This window comes from Crocuta crocuta, unplaced genomic scaffold, assembly GCF_008692635.1.
Source record: "Crocuta crocuta isolate KB4526 unplaced genomic scaffold, BGI_CrCroc_1.0 scaffold288, whole genome shotgun sequence".
Classification (NCBI taxonomy): Eukaryota; Metazoa; Chordata; class Mammalia; order Carnivora; family Hyaenidae; genus Crocuta; species Crocuta crocuta.
Window position 1 is genome coordinate 6,614,885 of NW_027532607.1, and position 19,482 is coordinate 6,634,366.

The 19,482-nt window shown below is 37.6% G+C and overlaps 1 protein-coding gene across 3 annotated transcripts in view; it reads right to left on the minus strand.

Moving 5' to 3' along the window:
• ABCA5 (ATP binding cassette subfamily A member 5) overlaps positions 1-19,482 on the minus strand; it is a 54,799-nt gene that overhangs the window by 656 nt on the left and 34,661 nt on the right. For 2 of the 3 annotated variants that reach the window (XM_077780337.1, XM_077780335.1), the window contains 17 exons: positions 18,777-18,914; positions 15,686-15,799; positions 12,701-12,871; positions 11,390-11,503; positions 10,644-10,778; positions 9,531-9,605; positions 9,012-9,103; positions 6,558-6,684; positions 6,138-6,255; positions 5,953-6,044; positions 5,013-5,188; positions 4,155-4,230; positions 3,937-4,031; positions 3,197-3,316; positions 1,721-1,870; positions 1,257-1,336; positions 136-191 (listed from right to left, as the gene is read on the minus strand). In XM_077780337.1, the coding sequence (XP_077636463.1) occupies positions 136-191; positions 1,257-1,336; positions 1,721-1,870; positions 3,197-3,316; positions 3,937-4,031; positions 4,155-4,230; positions 5,013-5,188; positions 5,953-6,044; positions 6,138-6,255; positions 6,558-6,684; positions 9,012-9,103; positions 9,531-9,605; positions 10,644-10,778; positions 11,390-11,503; positions 12,701-12,871; positions 15,686-15,799; positions 18,777-18,914 (1,929 nt within the window). The remainder of the gene's footprint in view (positions 1-135; positions 192-1,256; positions 1,337-1,720; positions 1,871-3,196; positions 3,317-3,936; positions 4,032-4,154; positions 4,231-5,012; positions 5,189-5,952; positions 6,045-6,137; positions 6,256-6,557; positions 6,685-9,011; positions 9,104-9,530; positions 9,606-10,643; positions 10,779-11,389; positions 11,504-12,700; positions 12,872-15,685; positions 15,800-18,776; positions 18,915-19,482) is intronic. The other variant, XM_077780336.1, reaches the window with a different exon arrangement.

The window sequence follows — 19,482 nt, forward strand, 5'->3', positions numbered from 1 at the left end:
ATTTTTTTTACAATTACACCGTTTATATCTATTGTATAATAATTTTGTCTCCCCCTCTCCAATATAAATCTAAACAATTAGATATGAGACACTTTCTTCTATAAAAGAATTTTTAAAAATTTAACTTTATAGTACCTGTTCCAGTGTTGCTTGAGAAAAGCTATATTCTTCAATGGCAAAAGTATGTTTAGCTATTAAAATATGAAAACAGTATTTTACTTATTAACATTTTTAAAGAATAAAAATGACAGTTACTACTGAGTGGTTAACAACCTGTTCAAAAAAAATTTTTATTCTTGCAGTCAACTCATTTAAATTTGAAGCTGCCAAAATATGTTCCTCTTCTCTCTCGGTTCCTGGTCTCTCTCAGGCCCACAGTGCGTCTGCGGCCCAGAGCACCACACCTATGACGTCACCTGTCACCTCGCCTTTTCCAAGCATCTCCTGTTCTCCCTCCTGTCTTCTTCCTTACTACACCTTTCCCCTGCCTTTTATGGCCTCCCTGCTCTCTATCTTCCCTTCCCCAACTTCCATTACAGCCTGCTCTGAACTTCCTGAACTAGATTCTGGTCATTGTTCCTATGTCCATATACTTTTTAATATTTAGTTCGGATCCTCTTGCAATCTAATCTAATACCAAAGTTCTTGGTTTTCTATTCATTCCTGTAGTGGAATTCTCCCCAAACAATATATAGGTTGTTTCATAGTTTATAAATCCCCTAAAGCAACCTGCACACGAATGCCCGCCCCATCCAGGAGCTTACCTCTCTCCACCTGCTACCAGGAGAGCTTTTTCCTACCAACCATTTATTTTCAAAAATGCCAAGTATCAACAAGCTTCTTTAAAGCTTTTAGGAATCTCCACATTCCTACCCTAGGCATTTTCCTCTCCTCTCTTCTGCTGCCAGTGAAGTCTTGCTACCATTGCTACTTCTAAGGCCTAATACAAAGTAAGGATTCAGTAAACTGCAAGCTCCCACTTCTAGAATGAACCATTGAGTACTAATTAAGCTAAATTTTTTCACAGATGCAATGTGAAAAACCATAGTGATATCTACTAAAATAGTAAAAGATTTACACTACAATAATAGCTGATGTACCAAACCTCTACAATGTATTTACCTAGATCTTAAAGTAATAAAAGGTTATCTTTTTATTTACAATGGCTTCTACAATAAGCAGTTCCAATTTCCAAACTTTTAAGTAAAATTCTTTTATAATTTGAAAGCTACCTTCCAATGTTTTTCAACTCTTACCTTCTTCCAGCTTAGAAAAAGATTGTGCAAGAGATGGAACATCTTCCTTAGGAATTTTATAAGCCAAAATAGAAGAAAAGCTGAAAACATAAAATACAAAAAAAAATTTTTTTAATGACTACTAATATGTTCTAAAGTTCAAGCTCTTTGAAGTTCAAAATCAAACTTCAATGACTTATTTTGATGCATATTTAGATAAAAACTGTTTTAAATCTTAAAATATTTCCATGCAAAACAACTCTTTTATTACTAATATGAGAACTTAGAAAAGCTTGAATATTATTGAAAATTGCAAGATCTAATAATAAGTTAGATATAAAACTGAAGTCATCAGACTGTATTAATTCACTACTAGTGATAATAACAGACTTTTTTTCCTAATCCTTAATACAATAGCCGCATTTTATGATTTTTTTATTGTTCTACAATAAGTAAATAAATAAATAGATTTTTAAAATCTTCACCTCTCCTGACGGCTTGCATTTGGGAAAATATACTGAATTTCTCTTTGAAGGCGGTCCACTTCTAGGTTTTCTATCCAGTCTTTTAACTTAATTTCCAAAAAGTAGCCTTTCCCAAATTTACTCTTCAGATGCTGAACGGTCCCAATACACCTACAGTGATTTTTAAAAGAAACTCAGAAATAAAATGACTTGACAGTTTCAAACAATGATTTCTCACTTAAAGGGTGATTTAAGTTAGACGTTTATAATGGAATACTTTTAGATTTACAGAGAAGTTGCAAATATAATATAGTCTCCATACACCCCGCATCCAGTTTCAATTTCCCTAATATTATGATCTTACCTTACCATGGCACAGTTGTCAAAATTAAGAAACCAATATTGGTTAATACTACTATTAAATTTATATTTGATTTTATTCGGATTTCACCAGTTTTTCCACTAATGTCCTTTCTCTGTTCTAGCATGTATCCAGGCTACACTGAACTTAGTTATCAGGTCTCCTTGGTCCCCGCTGGTTTGTGACCATTTCTTAATCTTTCCTTCTCTTTCACCTTTGACAGTTTTGAAACGTGGTCAATTGGGAACAGTCTGGTATTCTTCTCACAATTAGACAGGGGGCGCCTGGGAGGCTCAGTCGGTTAAGCGTCCCACTTCGGCTCAGGTCATGATCTCAGGGTTCGTGGGCTCAAGCCCCACGATGGCCTCTGTGCTGACAGCTCAGAGCCTGGAGCCTGCTTCACATTCTGTATCTCCCTCTCTCTCTGCCCCTCCCCTGCTCACGCTGCCTCTATCTCTCTCTTAGAAATAAATAAAACATTTAAAAAAATTTTTTTAAATAAAAAAAAATAATAATAAAAAGAATTAGACAGGGGTTATGGGGTTTTGGAGAAAATGCCACAGAGCAGAAGTACCTTTCCTATTACATCACATCAGGGATACGTGATACCCACGCGACACTGCTTTACTCTGTGGTTACCACTGTCCCCTTTCCACACAGTAGAAGAGTCTGGTCAAACCATGCTGCTCCTGAGAGGGGGAAGACTATGCTTCCTGGAGGGGGGAGGAGCTCCATAGACTGTTCAGAACCTTCCTGTAAGGAAAATCTGCTCTCCTCCCACATTAATTTATTTATTCAACCATTTATTTATAGGAATATCAACGTGAATTACAATGATATTTATTTTATACTTTGGGTTACAACTGAATACAATGCCAAGCAATTTTTTAAAATAACAAGTATCAAGCATGAAAAATAACATTTCAAGTTGCTGAATTAAGCTAATTACAAATGCAAAACAGCCATTTTCTGGAAACAAACTAACATATTTTCAAGTAATTCTACAGAAAGCTAACTGATTCAAAAACTCAAATAAGGACATTTTTTTTTAGCATTTACATTTACTATTATAAGTTTTTGAGATGATTATTCAAAATATATCCCCCACGCAAATGGCACGCCCTTCAGACATTTACCGTAACTGCCCAGACACCATGATGGCCACGCGGTCACACACAGCCTCTGCTTCTTCCATGTAGTGAGTGGTCAGGATAGCAGCCCGCTTTTTGTTTTTAAATGCAGTTCGAATTGCTCGCCTATAAAACACAAGTAAAGTAAGTAGAGGAAAGCATCTGAATATAAGAAAATCCAACTCTCTGATTAATTAGGTTAATTAAAATTTATCAAATATCAAATGCTGTAGTTAATATATACTGCCCAACTATGATTCTTCTCATTTATTTTCCTGTCTTTTTTAAAGTTTATCAAATAAACAGAAATTCCATGACTTCAGATATTTCTCTACATTAAAAAATAAATTATAAAATTTGATGTTTTCTCATGTTTTAACAAAAATTGCTATAGAATCGTAGGGAAAAACTTAATGTGAATCTACACCAAACCTCACATTTTACAAACATGGAAATCTAGGCTCAAAAAATCGGCCAACTAATTACCCATATACTCATTTTTGTTCTGGAATAAATATTACTAATATTTCATAAAAGTATGAAGTATGATGAAGTTTAAAAGTTCATGGGATTCTCTAGAAATTAAAATATTCCATTTTTAATTATCATTTTGTCATCTGTATAGGATTTTAAATCAGTATGTATAATTTCAATAATACAAAACCATTAGTTCTAATGAAGTGTTCTTTTACTCTAAAGGATGATCCAGTATAACATGCCCTGAGTGTCTTTCCTGTCATACTCACCACATGTGCTGTTTGGCTTTAGGGTCCATCCCCGTAGATGGCTCATCTAGCAGAGTAACAGGAGGGTTCCCCAGCATACTCAGGGCAAAACACAACTAGAGAGAAAGGAAAGGGGGAGGGGGACTAATATGGCTTCACGTAAGAAATTTAATCAAGATAGTATTATGCTCTAAACTGATCAATAAAACATACACATAGCTGTTGTTCAATAAAAGTACCTTTCGCTTGATTCCTGCAGGTAGTTTCTTTATAGTTTTCTGAAGATGTTCTTTTAAGTCAAGTGCATTTGTTATCCTGCAAAATAGGTAATACAAAATGAGCGTATTATCGCTCAGTCTTTTTTCTAGAACACTCAGTTAAAGGGGCACCTGAGTGTCTCAGTCGGTTAAGCGTGTGGCTCTTGATTCTGGTTCAGGAGATGATCTCAATTTGTGGGATTCAAGCCCTACATCCAGCTCTGCTTGGGATTCTTTCTCTTCCTCTCTCTCTGCTCCTCCCGTACTCACATGCATGAACATACACACATATTCTCTCTCAAAAACAGTTAAACATAAAAAAAGAACACTCAGTTGAAGCTTACTATATAATTAGACCTACAATTTACATCATTTTAAACAAATCACTATCTTGATAAAAAGGTTCACTTTAAAATAAGTTTTGGGGCATCTGGGTGGCTCAGTTGGTTAAACATCTAACTTCGGCTCAGGTCACGATCTCACAGTTCATGAATTCAAGCCCCACATCTCTCTCTGCTGTCAGCACAGAACCCGCTTTGGAGCCTCTGTTCCCCTTTCTCTGCCCTCCCCGATTTGCACACCAATATGCTTTCTCGCAAAATAAACATTAAAAAAATTTTAACTGAAATAAGTTTCATGACACTTATAGGCACATTCATTCTATAATGAGAAACAGAATCTTTTTATTTTCATAACTATCATAATTCTGTAAAGAATATATGAAAAAGTAATGACCATTTTCTATGAAAAGTATGATCCACAAAAATACCTTTAAAAATTAAACTTTTAAAATGTGAACTGTACACTTTTCTCTGGGTAATAAAAAGGTTCGAATTTTACCGATTTATGACTTCTTTCACATCACTCGCACTCATTCCTTTTACGGCTCCATAAATTTCAAAATGTTCCTGCAATGTAATGTCTGGCCATAGTGGGTTTATCTGAGGACAGTATCCCATATACTTCATGGAATCATCATCTTCAGTTGGGTCTGAAGAATAATCTCCTAGAAATATCTACAGAAAAACAAAGCAATTCTAAATAACTTTTTGCTTAATTTACATTGTGAAGGAACTGGTAAGGGAATTCATTCAAACTCCTTCCTATAACCAGGGTAACAGTAAGTCAAATTTTTATTCCTTTTGATGAACAAAGGACATACATAGCTAAATTGGAGTTCAGGGACGGCTCAATGCGGCGATTAGGAATGCAGGTTGACTGAAAAGGCAAACTCCAATTTTAAGTAGGGTGATCAAGGGACCTGACTGGAAGGTGATATTTGAGTCATGGAGGTAAGCAAATTTAACTGTCTGGATTTCTACTGCGTCAGGAACACCCAATATAAGGAAAAACCCAAAGAAAAGAGTATGCCTGGCATTTTCCAGGAAATCAATGGGCCAGAGGAGCAGAACACGGGATCCCAGCAGCGTTGTGGTTTCCACAAAGTGGTGATAGGCTACAATCAAAGGCTAATTGATGGCAGGGTCAATATTAGCTCCTATATCTCCTGAAGTTAGTAAGATGGTCTTCCACTAAATTAGTGGGCAAATGCCCCATGCACGTAATAATTCTAAAAGCAGCAATAATGTCTATGTGTGCATCTGCATGTGTGAAAATTTTACCGTGCACATTATTTTCAAAGATAACCAAAAATATCATAATTTGATCAAGCTATACGAAAAAATTATTACTAAAAACATTATATGCAAATCTGTCATTAAGAAACTTACTTTAATTAGGAATGTAAATCACAGCATCCCCCACCTCTCACATACTGTACCTGGCCTGAAGTTGGTTCAATATCACCAACCAGAATATTGATAACTGTGCTCTTGCCTGCACCGTTTGGACCCAGCAGCCCCATGATCTCTCCTGAAGACATTGAAAGAAAAACCATACGTAAATGAAGCTAAAAATCGAAATTACTCTTCTGGAAAATTTATGTAAGAAAAAACAAATACCAGCCTTTTTTCACACAGAAAGAGACATATTTAGTTGCTACTTTCTTTACTTTTCTTGGAAGAAGAAAATCTTTCTTGTCATCATATTCTTTATGCAAACTGCTGACCATAATGGCTGGTTTCTAATAAGGGAAATAGGATTTAAAAAAAGAATAATAAATCAGATACCTATCACGAAATGATAAGCTGTTCACAATTCATATCCATGTATTATAAGAACTATAGTTGCTAATAAGGGGCGTTATATAAATACCTATTTATGACTAAAATACAAACTTATTCAAAAGTAAGTAGACAAAAATATTTTTTCAAAGCAAAGGCTTTTTTCCATATTGATTCATATGAAAAACACGTTTCAGGTTAATTCCTATACATGAGGAAACACTGCACATTTAATAAGACTTAGTGATAAAGACTAAATTACCTCCTCACAACACTGGCAACTCACTAGCTCTTTGACCTTTAGTCTTTCGGCTTTGACATCGTCATCTTCATCCTCATTGTTTGGTGGTTCTGGATACTTCCTATTTTTGGACTTTTTTGAAAGGGTCCTAAATATAGAAGACAGTAGATTTTCAAATAATTAAAATAGTAAGAAATTCAAGCACTACATGGAGAAAAGACTGAAAAAATACACCAACATGAGCTCTGTGGTTATCTCTGAAAGGTGGAATTACAGGAGTATTTTTTTTTTTTAATTTTTTTTTAAATGTTTTATTTATTTCTAAGAGAGAGAGAGAGTGAGACAACGTGAGCAGGGGAAGGTCAGAGAGAGAAGGAGATACAGAATCGGAAGCAGGCTCCAGGCTCTGAGCTAGCTGTCAGCAGAGAGCCCGATGCGGGGCTTGAACCCACGAGCTGTGAGATCATGACCTGAGCCGAAGTCGGACCTCAACCGACTGAGCCACCCAGGAGCCCTAGGAGTATTTTCACTCATTGATACCATTTGGATTATGTCATCTAAATTCGTTCATTTCTTCAACAATAGTATTTATGATCAGTATGTGTCAGGTACTATTTCACACAAAGATAAAGAAACTAAAAAAGTATGTACCCATCCCTCAAAGATTTTACAGCCTGGGTGTAAATGACATTACCCAGGCAAAGCAGATGTGGAGGGCTGGATTCAGAACTTACAGAAATATTATAAAGGTTAGGCAGGGAAAAAAAATTCTTCCAAGGAAATTTTGAAGAGTATAAGAGGTACGCAGGGAAACAGGAGTTGACATTATGGAAAACAGAGGAACAAGAAAAAAGCATAAGGAGGAAGAAGTCATTCGTACTAAAGCAGCAGATTCATTAAAGGAGAGCCTACTTGATGATACACAGAGGAAGTCAACAGTTACCTTACCAAAAACAGAATCAGCAGAGAAGCAAGCACAGAACCAGATTACAGGGAGTTAAGGAGTGCACAGGAGGTGAGGAACTGGAGGTGGAAGTTTCTTGACTAGGAAGGTTAAAAGGGACAAGAGCTAGAGAGATTCATTTAAATCCAGGATTTAAATGAGATTTATGAGTTCTGAAATCTATTACTTTGTTTTACAGGAGAAAGGTTGAGTGACCTCCTTCCCCCCAAAAAATACCCTATTTAGATCCAAAAGGGAAAAGACACAGAAAGAGAAAACAGATGGACAGGGCAACATCCTTAAGTAGGCACGATAACAAAGATGTGAATATTCAACAGGAGAGGTACCTCTCTCTCTCTGGGACTAGCAAAAGGCAAAAAATGATATAAGTATGTAAAAATTTATAATTAACTGCTTCGGTATTCAGAAATGGCAAGATCATATACTGAGAAGTAGAAAATGAAGTGAGAAGAACTGGAGAATTTGAGGGCTACAAAGCAGGTTGGGAGAACGATGGAAAAGAGATAGGAAGAAAATGGGATAACTCGTGTTAAAGTGCAGTTTAAATGGGATAAACACGTGGTATTAGCAAGCCGCACTTTTATGTCAATTTTCTCCAGTCTACAATTACACTTACCAAAAGTTACAGTTTTTCGCGTACAGGCGAAAGAGATACAGAGTGGAAGACATGGTGCTGAAAGAGGGTGAGGGTGAGGGTGATGAATCACGTGAGTGAAGCTGGACAGAGAAAAGGTGAACATGGTGATTAGTGGAAACATGAGGAACAGAAAAAACTCAGGGGCAGAAACCACAGCAGAAGTAAGACTAATAAACAAAAGAGCTGAGAAGATGAAGTGTTACTGGAAGACGGGACACAAGGCAGGTGAGGAACAGTGATGGCAGGGCTCTGACCCAAACCAACGTGGGACATGGAAAGGACACCCAAGTCAAGAGTGTGGAGAAAATTAGAAACAGGATGTTAGGAAGGTTATCCCCGCCCATACGGATTCTCCCCCAAGACGTCAGCAGGAGTAAGAACAAGGAGAAAGAAGAGCCGGATGCTAAATCCTCAGTGGCTGTGGGGGGCACCCAGTGGTTAAGAAGTAGTTCACAGCAGCATTCCGCATTGTGGAAATAACTCAAATGCCCATCAGCTGATGAAAAGACAAGTAAAATGCACTATTTCCATACAATGTAACATTACTAAGAAAAGAAAACAATGTGAGGAAGTACTGCTGCCCCTATAACTTGGATGAACCTTCAAAACACTGTGGTAGGATTAAAAAAAACCAAAACAACAGATAAAAAGACTATACCATATAACTCCATTTACAGGAGGAGCGTTCAGAGCTGGCAGATGTACAGCAACTAGATTAGTGGATTAGTGGTTATACGTGGCTGGGCAGCATGTGGGAAAGCGGCCAATAAGGACTACAGGGGTATTGGGGGAGTGAAGGAAACTACCCAAAACTAGATTATATACTATGTAAATATACTAAAAAACATTAAAACTTAAAAAAAAAAATACTGACCTGAAAAAGGGATCCTTTCTTATCGACCTGCCTCCGTATTTTTTCTCATAGTACTGTAACAGGAAAATCCACAGTATACACTGCACGTAAGGCTGAAAGGAGAGCACATACCAGCTCAGGACTGAATCTTTTTTGCTTCCCTAGATCAACAGAACAATGATCTCACATATCAAGTTCCTTACCCTCACCACAATAATTAATCACTATGTTCTTCACATGCCATAGGAGTTAAGAATAAATTTTAAGATTTTAAGGTAGATTTTAGTAAAATATCCTTCACATATTTTTCTGACTCTGTAAAGTTCACTGGTTGTCAGCTTCATAAAATATAATCAAAGGAAAAGAAGTTGGTTTCGTTTCTGAAGCCAAAATTAATAACACGAAAGAGCCACGTATATTAAAATGGACACTTTCAGAGTGTCTCTCTCTCAAAAATAAATAAACATTAAAAAAAATTAAAACATATATTCAGTAAATCTATTACCACATGCTAACACCAACATTCTTGTTATTTCTTACCGATATAGCAGCCACCAAAAGTCTATCCCATGGATTATACGTGTCCTCATTTTTTCGAATATTCTTCCAAGAAATCTAAGACAAAACATTTTGAAAATTTTTATGCTGCTGTGATAAGATGATATAATGGTTTTTGGTCTTTGACATTGTTTCAGAACAGAGCTTTTAACACCCAGGGAATTTCCTGGCCTACAGAGGTGAAGGGAGCATCTTTTGTTATTTAAAATAAGTCCCTCTTGGGGCGCCTGGGTGGCTTAGTCGGTTGAGCGGTTGAGCGGTTGAGCGGTTGAGCGTCTGACTTTCGCTTAGGTCATGATCTCGCGGTTCGTGGGTTCGAGCCCCGCGTCGGGCTCTGTGCTGACTGCCAGCTCGGAGCCTGGGGCCTATTTCGGAGTCTGTGTCTCCCTCTCTCTCTGACTCTCCCCTACTCGCGCTGTCTCTCTCTCTCTCTCCTAGAAATAAATAAAAATATTAAAAAAAAAAAAATTAAAATAAGTCCCTTTCAACCAAAGCTAAGTCTTTGCTATGGCGGATGGTGCTGGTTGCCAGGGAAAACAGCCAAGCGATTACAAGGTGGGACCTTTCAGACTCCTCCACCTATCAAAAGGGGAGAGGAGCTTGAAGACTGATCAACTCACTGTGCCTCAGTAATGAAGCTGCCACAAATGTCTCCATAAACAAGAGTTTGGAGAGCTTCCAGACTGGTGAATGCATCCATACCCTTGGAGGTCAGCAAGCTCCAAACTCCATGGGGACAAACACTCCAGTGCTTGGGACCCTTCTGTCCCTGGATTTGCAGCCACATCGGACCCTGCGGACCCACTACTCAGATCTGACCTCCGAAAAGGGGGGGCAAGCTTGTGGGACTGAGTCCTTAACCCTGAACGCAGACCTCCAGGTGGTTAGAACTGCTTCAAGACTTTGTGGTTTAAAGACATGCTTTTGAAAAGATTTCAAAGTAATCTTAAACTGCTGCTTAATAATAATATTCAAATCAAGAAAACAGCAGCTAAACAGGTTTTTTTTTTTTACTATATTGAGCACAAGAACTAAGATCTCAAAGATTAGGCAGTATCTCTGCTTTCCAATAATTAAAACAACTAACATACTTACCTTTATGAAACAAATCAGACAACCTAGAAGTGGATAGACTGGAACGGCCACGCAAAAGGCATAATGGAGAACAGCCGTAACTGTGTATCCCATAAAGAAAGTGATTTCGGTGACTGCGATACAAGCCAGTGCCGTCTAAAGTGAGACAACGAGAACACAAGTGAAAAAGCGTTTGGCGACTCTGTACAACCTCGCTCGAGTGTGCGTCTTCGATCCTCTACTGAGACACAGATCCTGAGAGGGTTCCGGGCCAGGAGGCAGCAGGACAGAGGGCCCAGCTCCGTGCCACTGGGACGCTCGCCACCCAGTTAACTGCGTTCAGGGCCATCCCATTGTGGAACGGACGGCACACAAGACAAAGATGAACACAAAAAGATAATGCCAGCATGGGGCGCCTGGGTGGCTTAGTCGGCTATGCGTCCGACTTTTGCTTAGGTCGTGATCTCGCGGTTCGTGGGTTCGAGCCCCGCGTTGGGCTCTGTGCTGACTGCCAGCTCAGGGCCTGGAGCCTGTTTCAGTCTGTGACTCCCTCTCTCTCTGACCCTCCCCTGCTCACGCTGTCTCTCTCTCTCTCCTAGAAATAAATTTAAAAATATTAAAAAAAAAAAAAGATAATGCCAGCAATCTGAGTCTGTACTCAGAAAATTCTGACACAGTAACATTGTGAGCATAATCTTGAAATAGTTCACAACTTTCAGATAAATGTGATAATATGAATAAGTGAAATAATATAAAACATGACTTACCACAGAATAGATAAATGACCAAAACTCTTTGGTATTCAAAATTCTTTTGAAAGTGAAAGAAGTAACATAGGTAAACAGAATGACTGATGGAACATAACCAATAAGGCAAAAAACCTGTAAAACAGAAACATATATTTTTATGTAAACATGAATAGCTACCAGTACATAGGATGTCAAACACCAGTTGAATCAAATATTAAGGAATGATTATTCTTCAAATTTTATTCTCAACAAATCACTCCAAAATCTGAAACTGTGGTTACACCTGAGGAACTGCCATGCACATTTCTCCTAAATCCGTAAAACATACTTTTAACTAACTGTAACACAATCCTGAATAAATACTTTACACTGAACACTATTTGTAGTTCTTTTTTATGCCAAACAAAATGCTATCTCTAATCGTTTTATTATAAAAACAAGTATAATAGCTGGTTACTACTTTATCCTTCCCAAACCACTATGAGCTACCATTTCAATATACAACATTCAATGCATTTTGTGAATATTTAAAAAAAAACATGAATTTATAACACACAAAATAGTATGTAAGTCACTAAAGCCACTGGCAAAAGTGATAAATTTACTTTCAGCAACCCCAACCTTCTTCTATTTTCCCATTTCCTAATAGAAGTCACTCATACAAAAGGGTCTAGCATCAGTCATGAACATGAGAAAATGAATGCAAGCTATAGTCTTCCTTAGTATTTTAGGCCATACTTAAAATTTTTTAAATCTTTTTTCTTTTTTTTTAGAGAGAGAGAGAGAGAACGAATCGGGGAGGGGCAGAGAGAGAGGGAGACACAGAATCTCAAGCAGGCTCCAGGCTCTGAGCTGTCAGCACGGAGCCCGATGCAGGGCAGGAATCCATGAACCACGAGATCAGGACCTGAGCCAGAGTCAGATGCTCAACCGACTGAGCCACCCTGGCGCCCCTAAGCTATATTTTAAACTGTGGAATAAAAGAGCGTTTTTGTGAAATTATTTTCAGGCATAGACACAAGGAGGACATTTGAAAGGGGGACCATTTAATTATCCCTGATTACCCATTAGCAGGGAGTCTACAGAAAAGACCACCTTGGTTTCATGGAATTATTTTATAATGATAGTAAGTTGTGGCTTTCAAAAATCACTTAACAGTAATATAAGTTGCATCATCAGTATCATGTACAATAATTAAAAGATACTATTTTCTATAAAAAAATTAATATCTAAATTTCTCAACCAACCAGTTGCCATGTTTATAAAGACAAGTTTTTAAAAATAACATTTCATTTATAGACAGCATGCGTATGACTGATGTTAACTTACCACAGAAAGGAACTTTATAGCATAAAAATATAATCCATAATGAAATGCAAATAAACTTCCTAGCATCAAAATAAGAACAAGAAAAAATAAGGGGATATCAACAATAGCTTGTCCAATCCAGTATGCAGATGGCAAAAGCCCTGAAAGTTTAAGTTGAGTATAAGCTTTGATCTACAAAAAAAAAAGAGAGGAGAGGGGGGAATGATTATAAATATAAACATTTTACAAACAAAAAACTCTAGCAAATTACTGTAGAACTCTTAATTTTATATCAACAAAACAAAACAGGTCATTTTCCAGGTCTCTAGGTAATAAAAGCCCTCCTACAACTAAATACAAATTCCTTTATAGTCTTTAAATTGGCTCATTATTTCTCAGATGTAACAATTTTGACAACATTTTTCAGAATCAGAATACAAGAGAGCTGAGAAACACAAAGCAAATAAAGTACAAAGTGTCATGGGAGTTATAGCTGCACAAACAGTAAGGAGCCAAAACACTGGTGCTTTTAAAAATCTGTGGAAATAGATGGAAAGATACGTTTAAACAGAAAATTGGCTCTCATTATATATTTTTAAAAATTTTTTAAAGTTTATTTGTTTGAGACAGAAAGAGAGCATAAGCAGGGGAAGGGCAGAGAGAGAGGGGGACAGAGGATCCAAAGCAGGCTCCGTGATGACAGCACAGAGCCAGACGTGGGGCTCGAACCCACAAACTATGAGATCATGACCAGAGCTAAAGTCAGACACTTAACTGACTGAGACACCCAGGTGCCCCAGATTGTCATTTCTTAAAATTAACTTTCATAAAAACACTAATAAACTGCCAAGTGTCTTCTGGATTTACAAAAGGCTTTCAGGTTTAATGGGAAACTTTGTACTGATAATGCATTCAAGCCTTTTATAAACTCCTGTGTAGTACAAAAACTAAGGTGTTATTACTACAAGTAATTAGCATTTTCACATATACAAACAGTAAACTTAAATGACCTGAGCTTCCATAACTCTTTATCCTCTCATTATTTAATCTGAAATTTTAAAAATCTTTTATAAATCAAAATGCCTAGGAAATTTATTCAGTTGATTTTTGACATCTGTAAAAACATATACTCTTAATAATTAAAAGTACTGTATGAAAGAGCTGGCCTTAGAGATAACAAAAGCACAGAACATAAAATTTAGTTAAGACGAAGAGGAAGATTTGGGGTGCCTGGGTGGCCCAGTTGGCTAAACATCCAACTCTTGACTTAGGCTCAGGTCATGATCTCATGATTTGTGAGTATGAGCGTGGAGCATGCTTCAGACTCTCTGACTCTCTCTCTCTCTCTGTCTCTCAACCCCTCCCCCACTCGTGCTCTCTCTCTCCCTCTCAAAATAAACATAAAAAAAAAAAAGAGGAGGAGGAAAGGTTAAAAAGGATAACTTTTGTGTTCAATGAATTAAAAGAAGAAAAATATAAACTCCAACATAAGTATGAAAACATAAACAAGTCAAGAGTTATTTGGATAACCCATGCTTTTGTCATTCAGACAATGCTGGTGGGAACGTAGAACAGTACATCCACTCTGGAAAACAGCCTGACAATTTCTTATAAAACTAAACATGGAATCACCGTGTAACACTGCAATTGTACTCCAGGCCATTTATCCCAGAGAAGTGACAACTCACATTCACACAAAAACCTGTAAGTAAATGTTCACAGCAGCTTTACTCACAATAGTCAAAAACTGGAAACAATCCAGATCCCCACCATGGAATATGACCAAAAAATAAAAAAGAATGAACTACTGGTACATACAAACTGAATGAAACTCCAGGGAATTAGGCTCAGTGAAAAAAGCCCGTCCCTCCCCAACATACGTTGTGATTCTATACATACATTCTTGAAATATCAACATTACAGAAAGGGAGAACAGACTGGTGGTTGCCAGAGGTCAGGGAAGGGGTGGGTGTGGGGGCCNCAGGACTCTATCAATGTCAACGTCCAGGGCCTGTGACAACTATTATACGACAGTTTGACACGATGCTATCACTGAGGTGACGAGAGCAGGGTACCTAGGATCTCGTTTTCTTATTTCTTGTGCCTAATATGAATCTACAATTGTCTCTGAATAAAAGTTTGAATTAAAAAAAAAAAACATTTAAGTTGAAACAAAAAAGAGAAAAATGCAATTGTCTAGGAAGTTTTGTATGTGAGTGGTGGGGTTATGGATTTTTTAAATGTTCTTATACTTTCCTACATTTTCTAAATTAGCACAGTGAATATATATATAACAGAAAAAGTGAACATATTTTTAAAATATCTCCTGAGACTCTTGTATTACTTTTCCACTAAAGAAAATTACTAAAAGATGTAATTGTCAGCTGTGAGGCTTAACTTCATTACTTGTCATACTGGGTAAATTAACTTAGACAAACCTGTTTCCACTGAACTAAGAGCAGGCATGGAGAGAACGAGAATTCTGATTACAGGGCTGAGGGACAGGTCAGCAGGTGGAAGGGCAGAGACTGTACAGGGCACCATGTGTCTGAGGACAGAAAAGGAAAGGATAGCAAACCACCTCTGTACACACAGCAAGCTTCCTTCCCTCGGCCCGGGTGATCGCAATCGCTCTCTACCTATTTTGTTCATTTAACAGAACTTAAGTACCTTGTACTTTCTATACATTCCATTAAAGGGTAAGGGGAGATGCAGTTAAGGGAACTAACAAGAACATAAGATGATGAGATGATGCAACACGGGCACACAATATGAACACTCCCAGCCTCACTTCCTGAGTTATAAATAGTCACATAAAACTTACATCACAGTGTTTTAAGGATTAAAGGATGTAACTTGTAAAGCATGTGACAAGGACTCAAGTAATAAATGATAGTTACTACTATTACTATAGTAAATATGTTTACACTCCACTTACTAACTCCTGAAATATGACCTCTTGCACTCATGCAAAAACTACACCTGTAATTGTAACTCAATCATTACCTTATGATTCTCGGCATTTTCCATGGCAAAGTAAGGTGGCATTGCAGTAACGATGATTCCAAGTAAAGCTGCCTGGAAATACAGCTCAATTTTAAAAACGATGTCTGTGATTTCCTGAAAGACAACCGCAGAATAAGAAATTACAGAGAGACTTACTTTATATCATCTTAGTACTTTCTAGAAGACTACCAAAACCTCTGAAGAAACGCACTAGCGTATGTACCCTGGGCATAGCCTGTGTGCAAGAAGAGGTGGCAGTTAGTAGCAAGCAGACAGCTATGGGACCAACTGTGCCCCTCAGTAAGCAGCTATAGAATCCTGAGCCTGACCCTAACCCTAACCCATCATACTTCCATTTTCTTATCTACAACACGGAATAATACAGTATTCAAATATAGCTTCACCATTTAATTAAAAATTATAATGTGCATGAAAAAGCAGTTAACATGCCCACCAATGGTCCTATGCAAAGAACAGGACCACAACAGAATGATTTTTGATGCACTCACTGGTTGCCAGGGCTACGAGCCATTTGGGATCTCGGGCCCTCTTCCATTGGAAAAAGCAAGCTCAGGCTCCTAGAAACAGGAGTTTCTTCTCCCCAGCAGGGAGGACTGTTAACTCCCACAGGACCCAATGGTTCCTAGTTGACTCAAAGACCCAAGCACAGAAGGCAGACTTCTCCAGACAACCTAAGTCAACAGCTGGGGCCCCAAATGTAAATCACCCAGAACCAAGCATACTATATTACCCTACCCTCCACAAGGCCATCTTCTTACTGTGTTCTGTACAAGACATGCTCGTGGAACGGGAAAGGTCCTCTGCACTAGGAGAACCCACACTATGTCTAGCAGACACCCCAGCCCCGCACACCTCCCCACAGGGTGATGTGGAAACAGAACACATCTTATCAACCCTTGTCTTCTCAGTTTTTAGCAATAAATTCATGTCATAGGACACTGTACAATTTGTCCCAAACTATGGTAATTTACAGTGGAAGACCCGGACAGAACCAATAAATATGTAAACTAGGTAGTACAGTAAGTGAAGGGATGAGGAAGAATATACTTGTATTCAAGCACATGGGATCTCATAAAGGAAGGGAAAGATGTGGAACATCAATAAGACTTTTATCTATGAACAATGAGGTTTAAAAGTCTCATTTCTTTCCTTCTAGTTTTAAAAAACAGTACAGCTGTATCTCCGTGTCTGATGAAAGATGTTAAGTTGTAAGATCCTTTTTAATAGTTATGGATACATACAAATGTAGTAACATCATAAAAGCATACACGGGAATTATAAATTTTGAATCGTGGTTACTTGAGGGAGGAGAGAAGGAAACAAGATTTGGGAGGAACACACTGGAAGTTTCAATTGTATCTTTAAATTTTTACTAAATTAAAAAAAAACTGTAACAAGGCATTAACATTTGAAACATTTGAGTAGTATATACATGCTTATTCTCCTTATTCTCCGTAGGTCTGAAATATTTCACATTAAAAAATCACAAAGGATGATCCGTAACCTGTGATTTCAATGTCATCAATATACTGGTGATTCCCAGTATTTATTTCCCGCCCAGAAGTCTCTCCAGGTCCATACATCCAAGTGTCCCCACATGTCCCATCAGGCAAATGCCACAGGGATCACTCACAACTGCGTACGCTCAAAACTGAAATGAGTGTCTCCACTCCACCCCACAAAACTCTCTTCTGCCTGTATTCTCAAAACTGGTGAATGGCGCCACCATGCAACACATTACCCAAAACTGTAAGAAACACGACTGTTCTTTTCCTCATCTCGAAAACGTTAACAATGATGAAGTATGACACATATTTTTTAACATCTTTTTGCTTCTATCACTACTGTTACTGCCACTGCGTTAACTCAGTCACTCATCATCTCCTCTCACCTGAACTGTTTAGTAAAACAATCTCTGATCAAACCTAAGTTTCCTTCCTCTTCTGCACCACAATTTCCCCCAGAGAAATCACTCTCTACCCTGGTGCCAGTGATCTTCTAAAAATGCAAATTTGATGTTACTTTGTTCCCATGTCTAAGTAAAACTATAACAAGAAGAGTACTAATCTTCAATGTGATCTCCATTTCAAGATGGCACCATTATGGCGAATTAAACAAGTTTTAGGTATAGATTAGATAGCCATAGAGACAGAAGGCAGACTGGTTTCTGGCTGGGGATGGGGACGGAGTGGGGAGATAAGAAAAGAATAACAGGAAGAAGGGTTTCTTGGGAGGGCTGGGGGAGGACGATTAAATCTAGAGCTGACATGGCAATGCATACAGAATTCTATGAGCATGATAAAAACCACTTAATTGTACACTTAAACGAGTTAATTAATAGTATATGACGTATATCTCAATAAAGCTATTTTAAAAAGCATAGCAATAAAAAGTTTAAAAAAAAGTGCTATTACAGAAAGCATTACAGAAAGATATTTGTCCATTTATTACTCAATATGTGAAAAATAAAACATAATTGTGAGAAAACACTGTTGACAATTTTTCTGAAAACTTAATTTTCACTTTTATAACCCAACAGTCCTATCTAGAGGAAAAATAACCTCTCAAGGCTCTTTCAGTACCCCAGCAAGAGATTTTAGGTGAATATTCATTTTTAAATTATCTTAATTTTTCTTCTACGATGAATACAAAAAATGCTTATGCTTTATAAAATTATCAGTGCCAAGACAGAATTTCCTTGACCCTGAAGCAAACCAATACTGGGCACTCTTTNAGCAAGCAGGAGGGTCAGAGAAGAGAGGAAGACCAGAAGCTGAAGCAGCCTCCAGGCTCTAAGCAAGCTGTCAGCACAGAGCCCGATGCAGGGCCCGAACCCACAAACCGTGAGATCATGACCTGAGCTGAAGTCGGACACTTAATCGACTGAGCCACCCAGGCACCCCAATACTGGGCACTCTTAAACCCAGATGTAAACCATCCCCAACTCAAGTTTTAATAAGACTAAAGAATGGTCATATGATGAATATATAGAGTTCATTTGTATTAGCACTTGGCTTTTATTACACTTACACACACACGCGCGCGCGCACTTTTTTTTAAGTTTGTTTACCTGAAAGAATGGGGTATTCCAAGCCTGGATGATTTCAGTCACATTTAAATGATAAAGATAATAATTACTAATAATATTCATCAGCACAGGTAAAGAGCAAACCATAGTGCTGTTGAAAACAGCTGTAAAAACATAGTCCTACAATTAAAAAAAAAAGTGTTATGATATACTTTATATAAGGAAATCTATTGCTACTATGTACTAAGCTTTTCTCACAGACTAATACTCACTAACTAAAAGTTGATTCAACAAATTATAGACAGAGAGACAAAGATAACCTGGTTTGGAATCTATAAATACTTTGACATTTTATAATTTTTTTTAACGTTTATTTATTTTTATGAGAGAGTCAGGGATACAGCATCAGTGAGGTAGGGGTGGAGAGAAGAGACACAGAATCTGAAGCAGGTTCCAGGCTCTGAGCTGTCAGCACACAGCCAATGTGGGACTTGAACTCACAGACCGTGAGATCATGACCTGAGCCAAAGTCGGATGCTCAACTGACTGAGCCACCCAGGCGTCCCAATATTTTGACATTTTAAACAAATTAAATTATTTGTAGTTTTATAAACTGGTCATCCAGCAAGTCATAAGATACATTATAAAAACAACTAGGTATTTCCAAAAGTAAATTCTAATTTCTAACTAATGAGGTCAAGCCAGCAAATTATTAGTTTCAGAGAAAACATTTTAATATTTTATAACT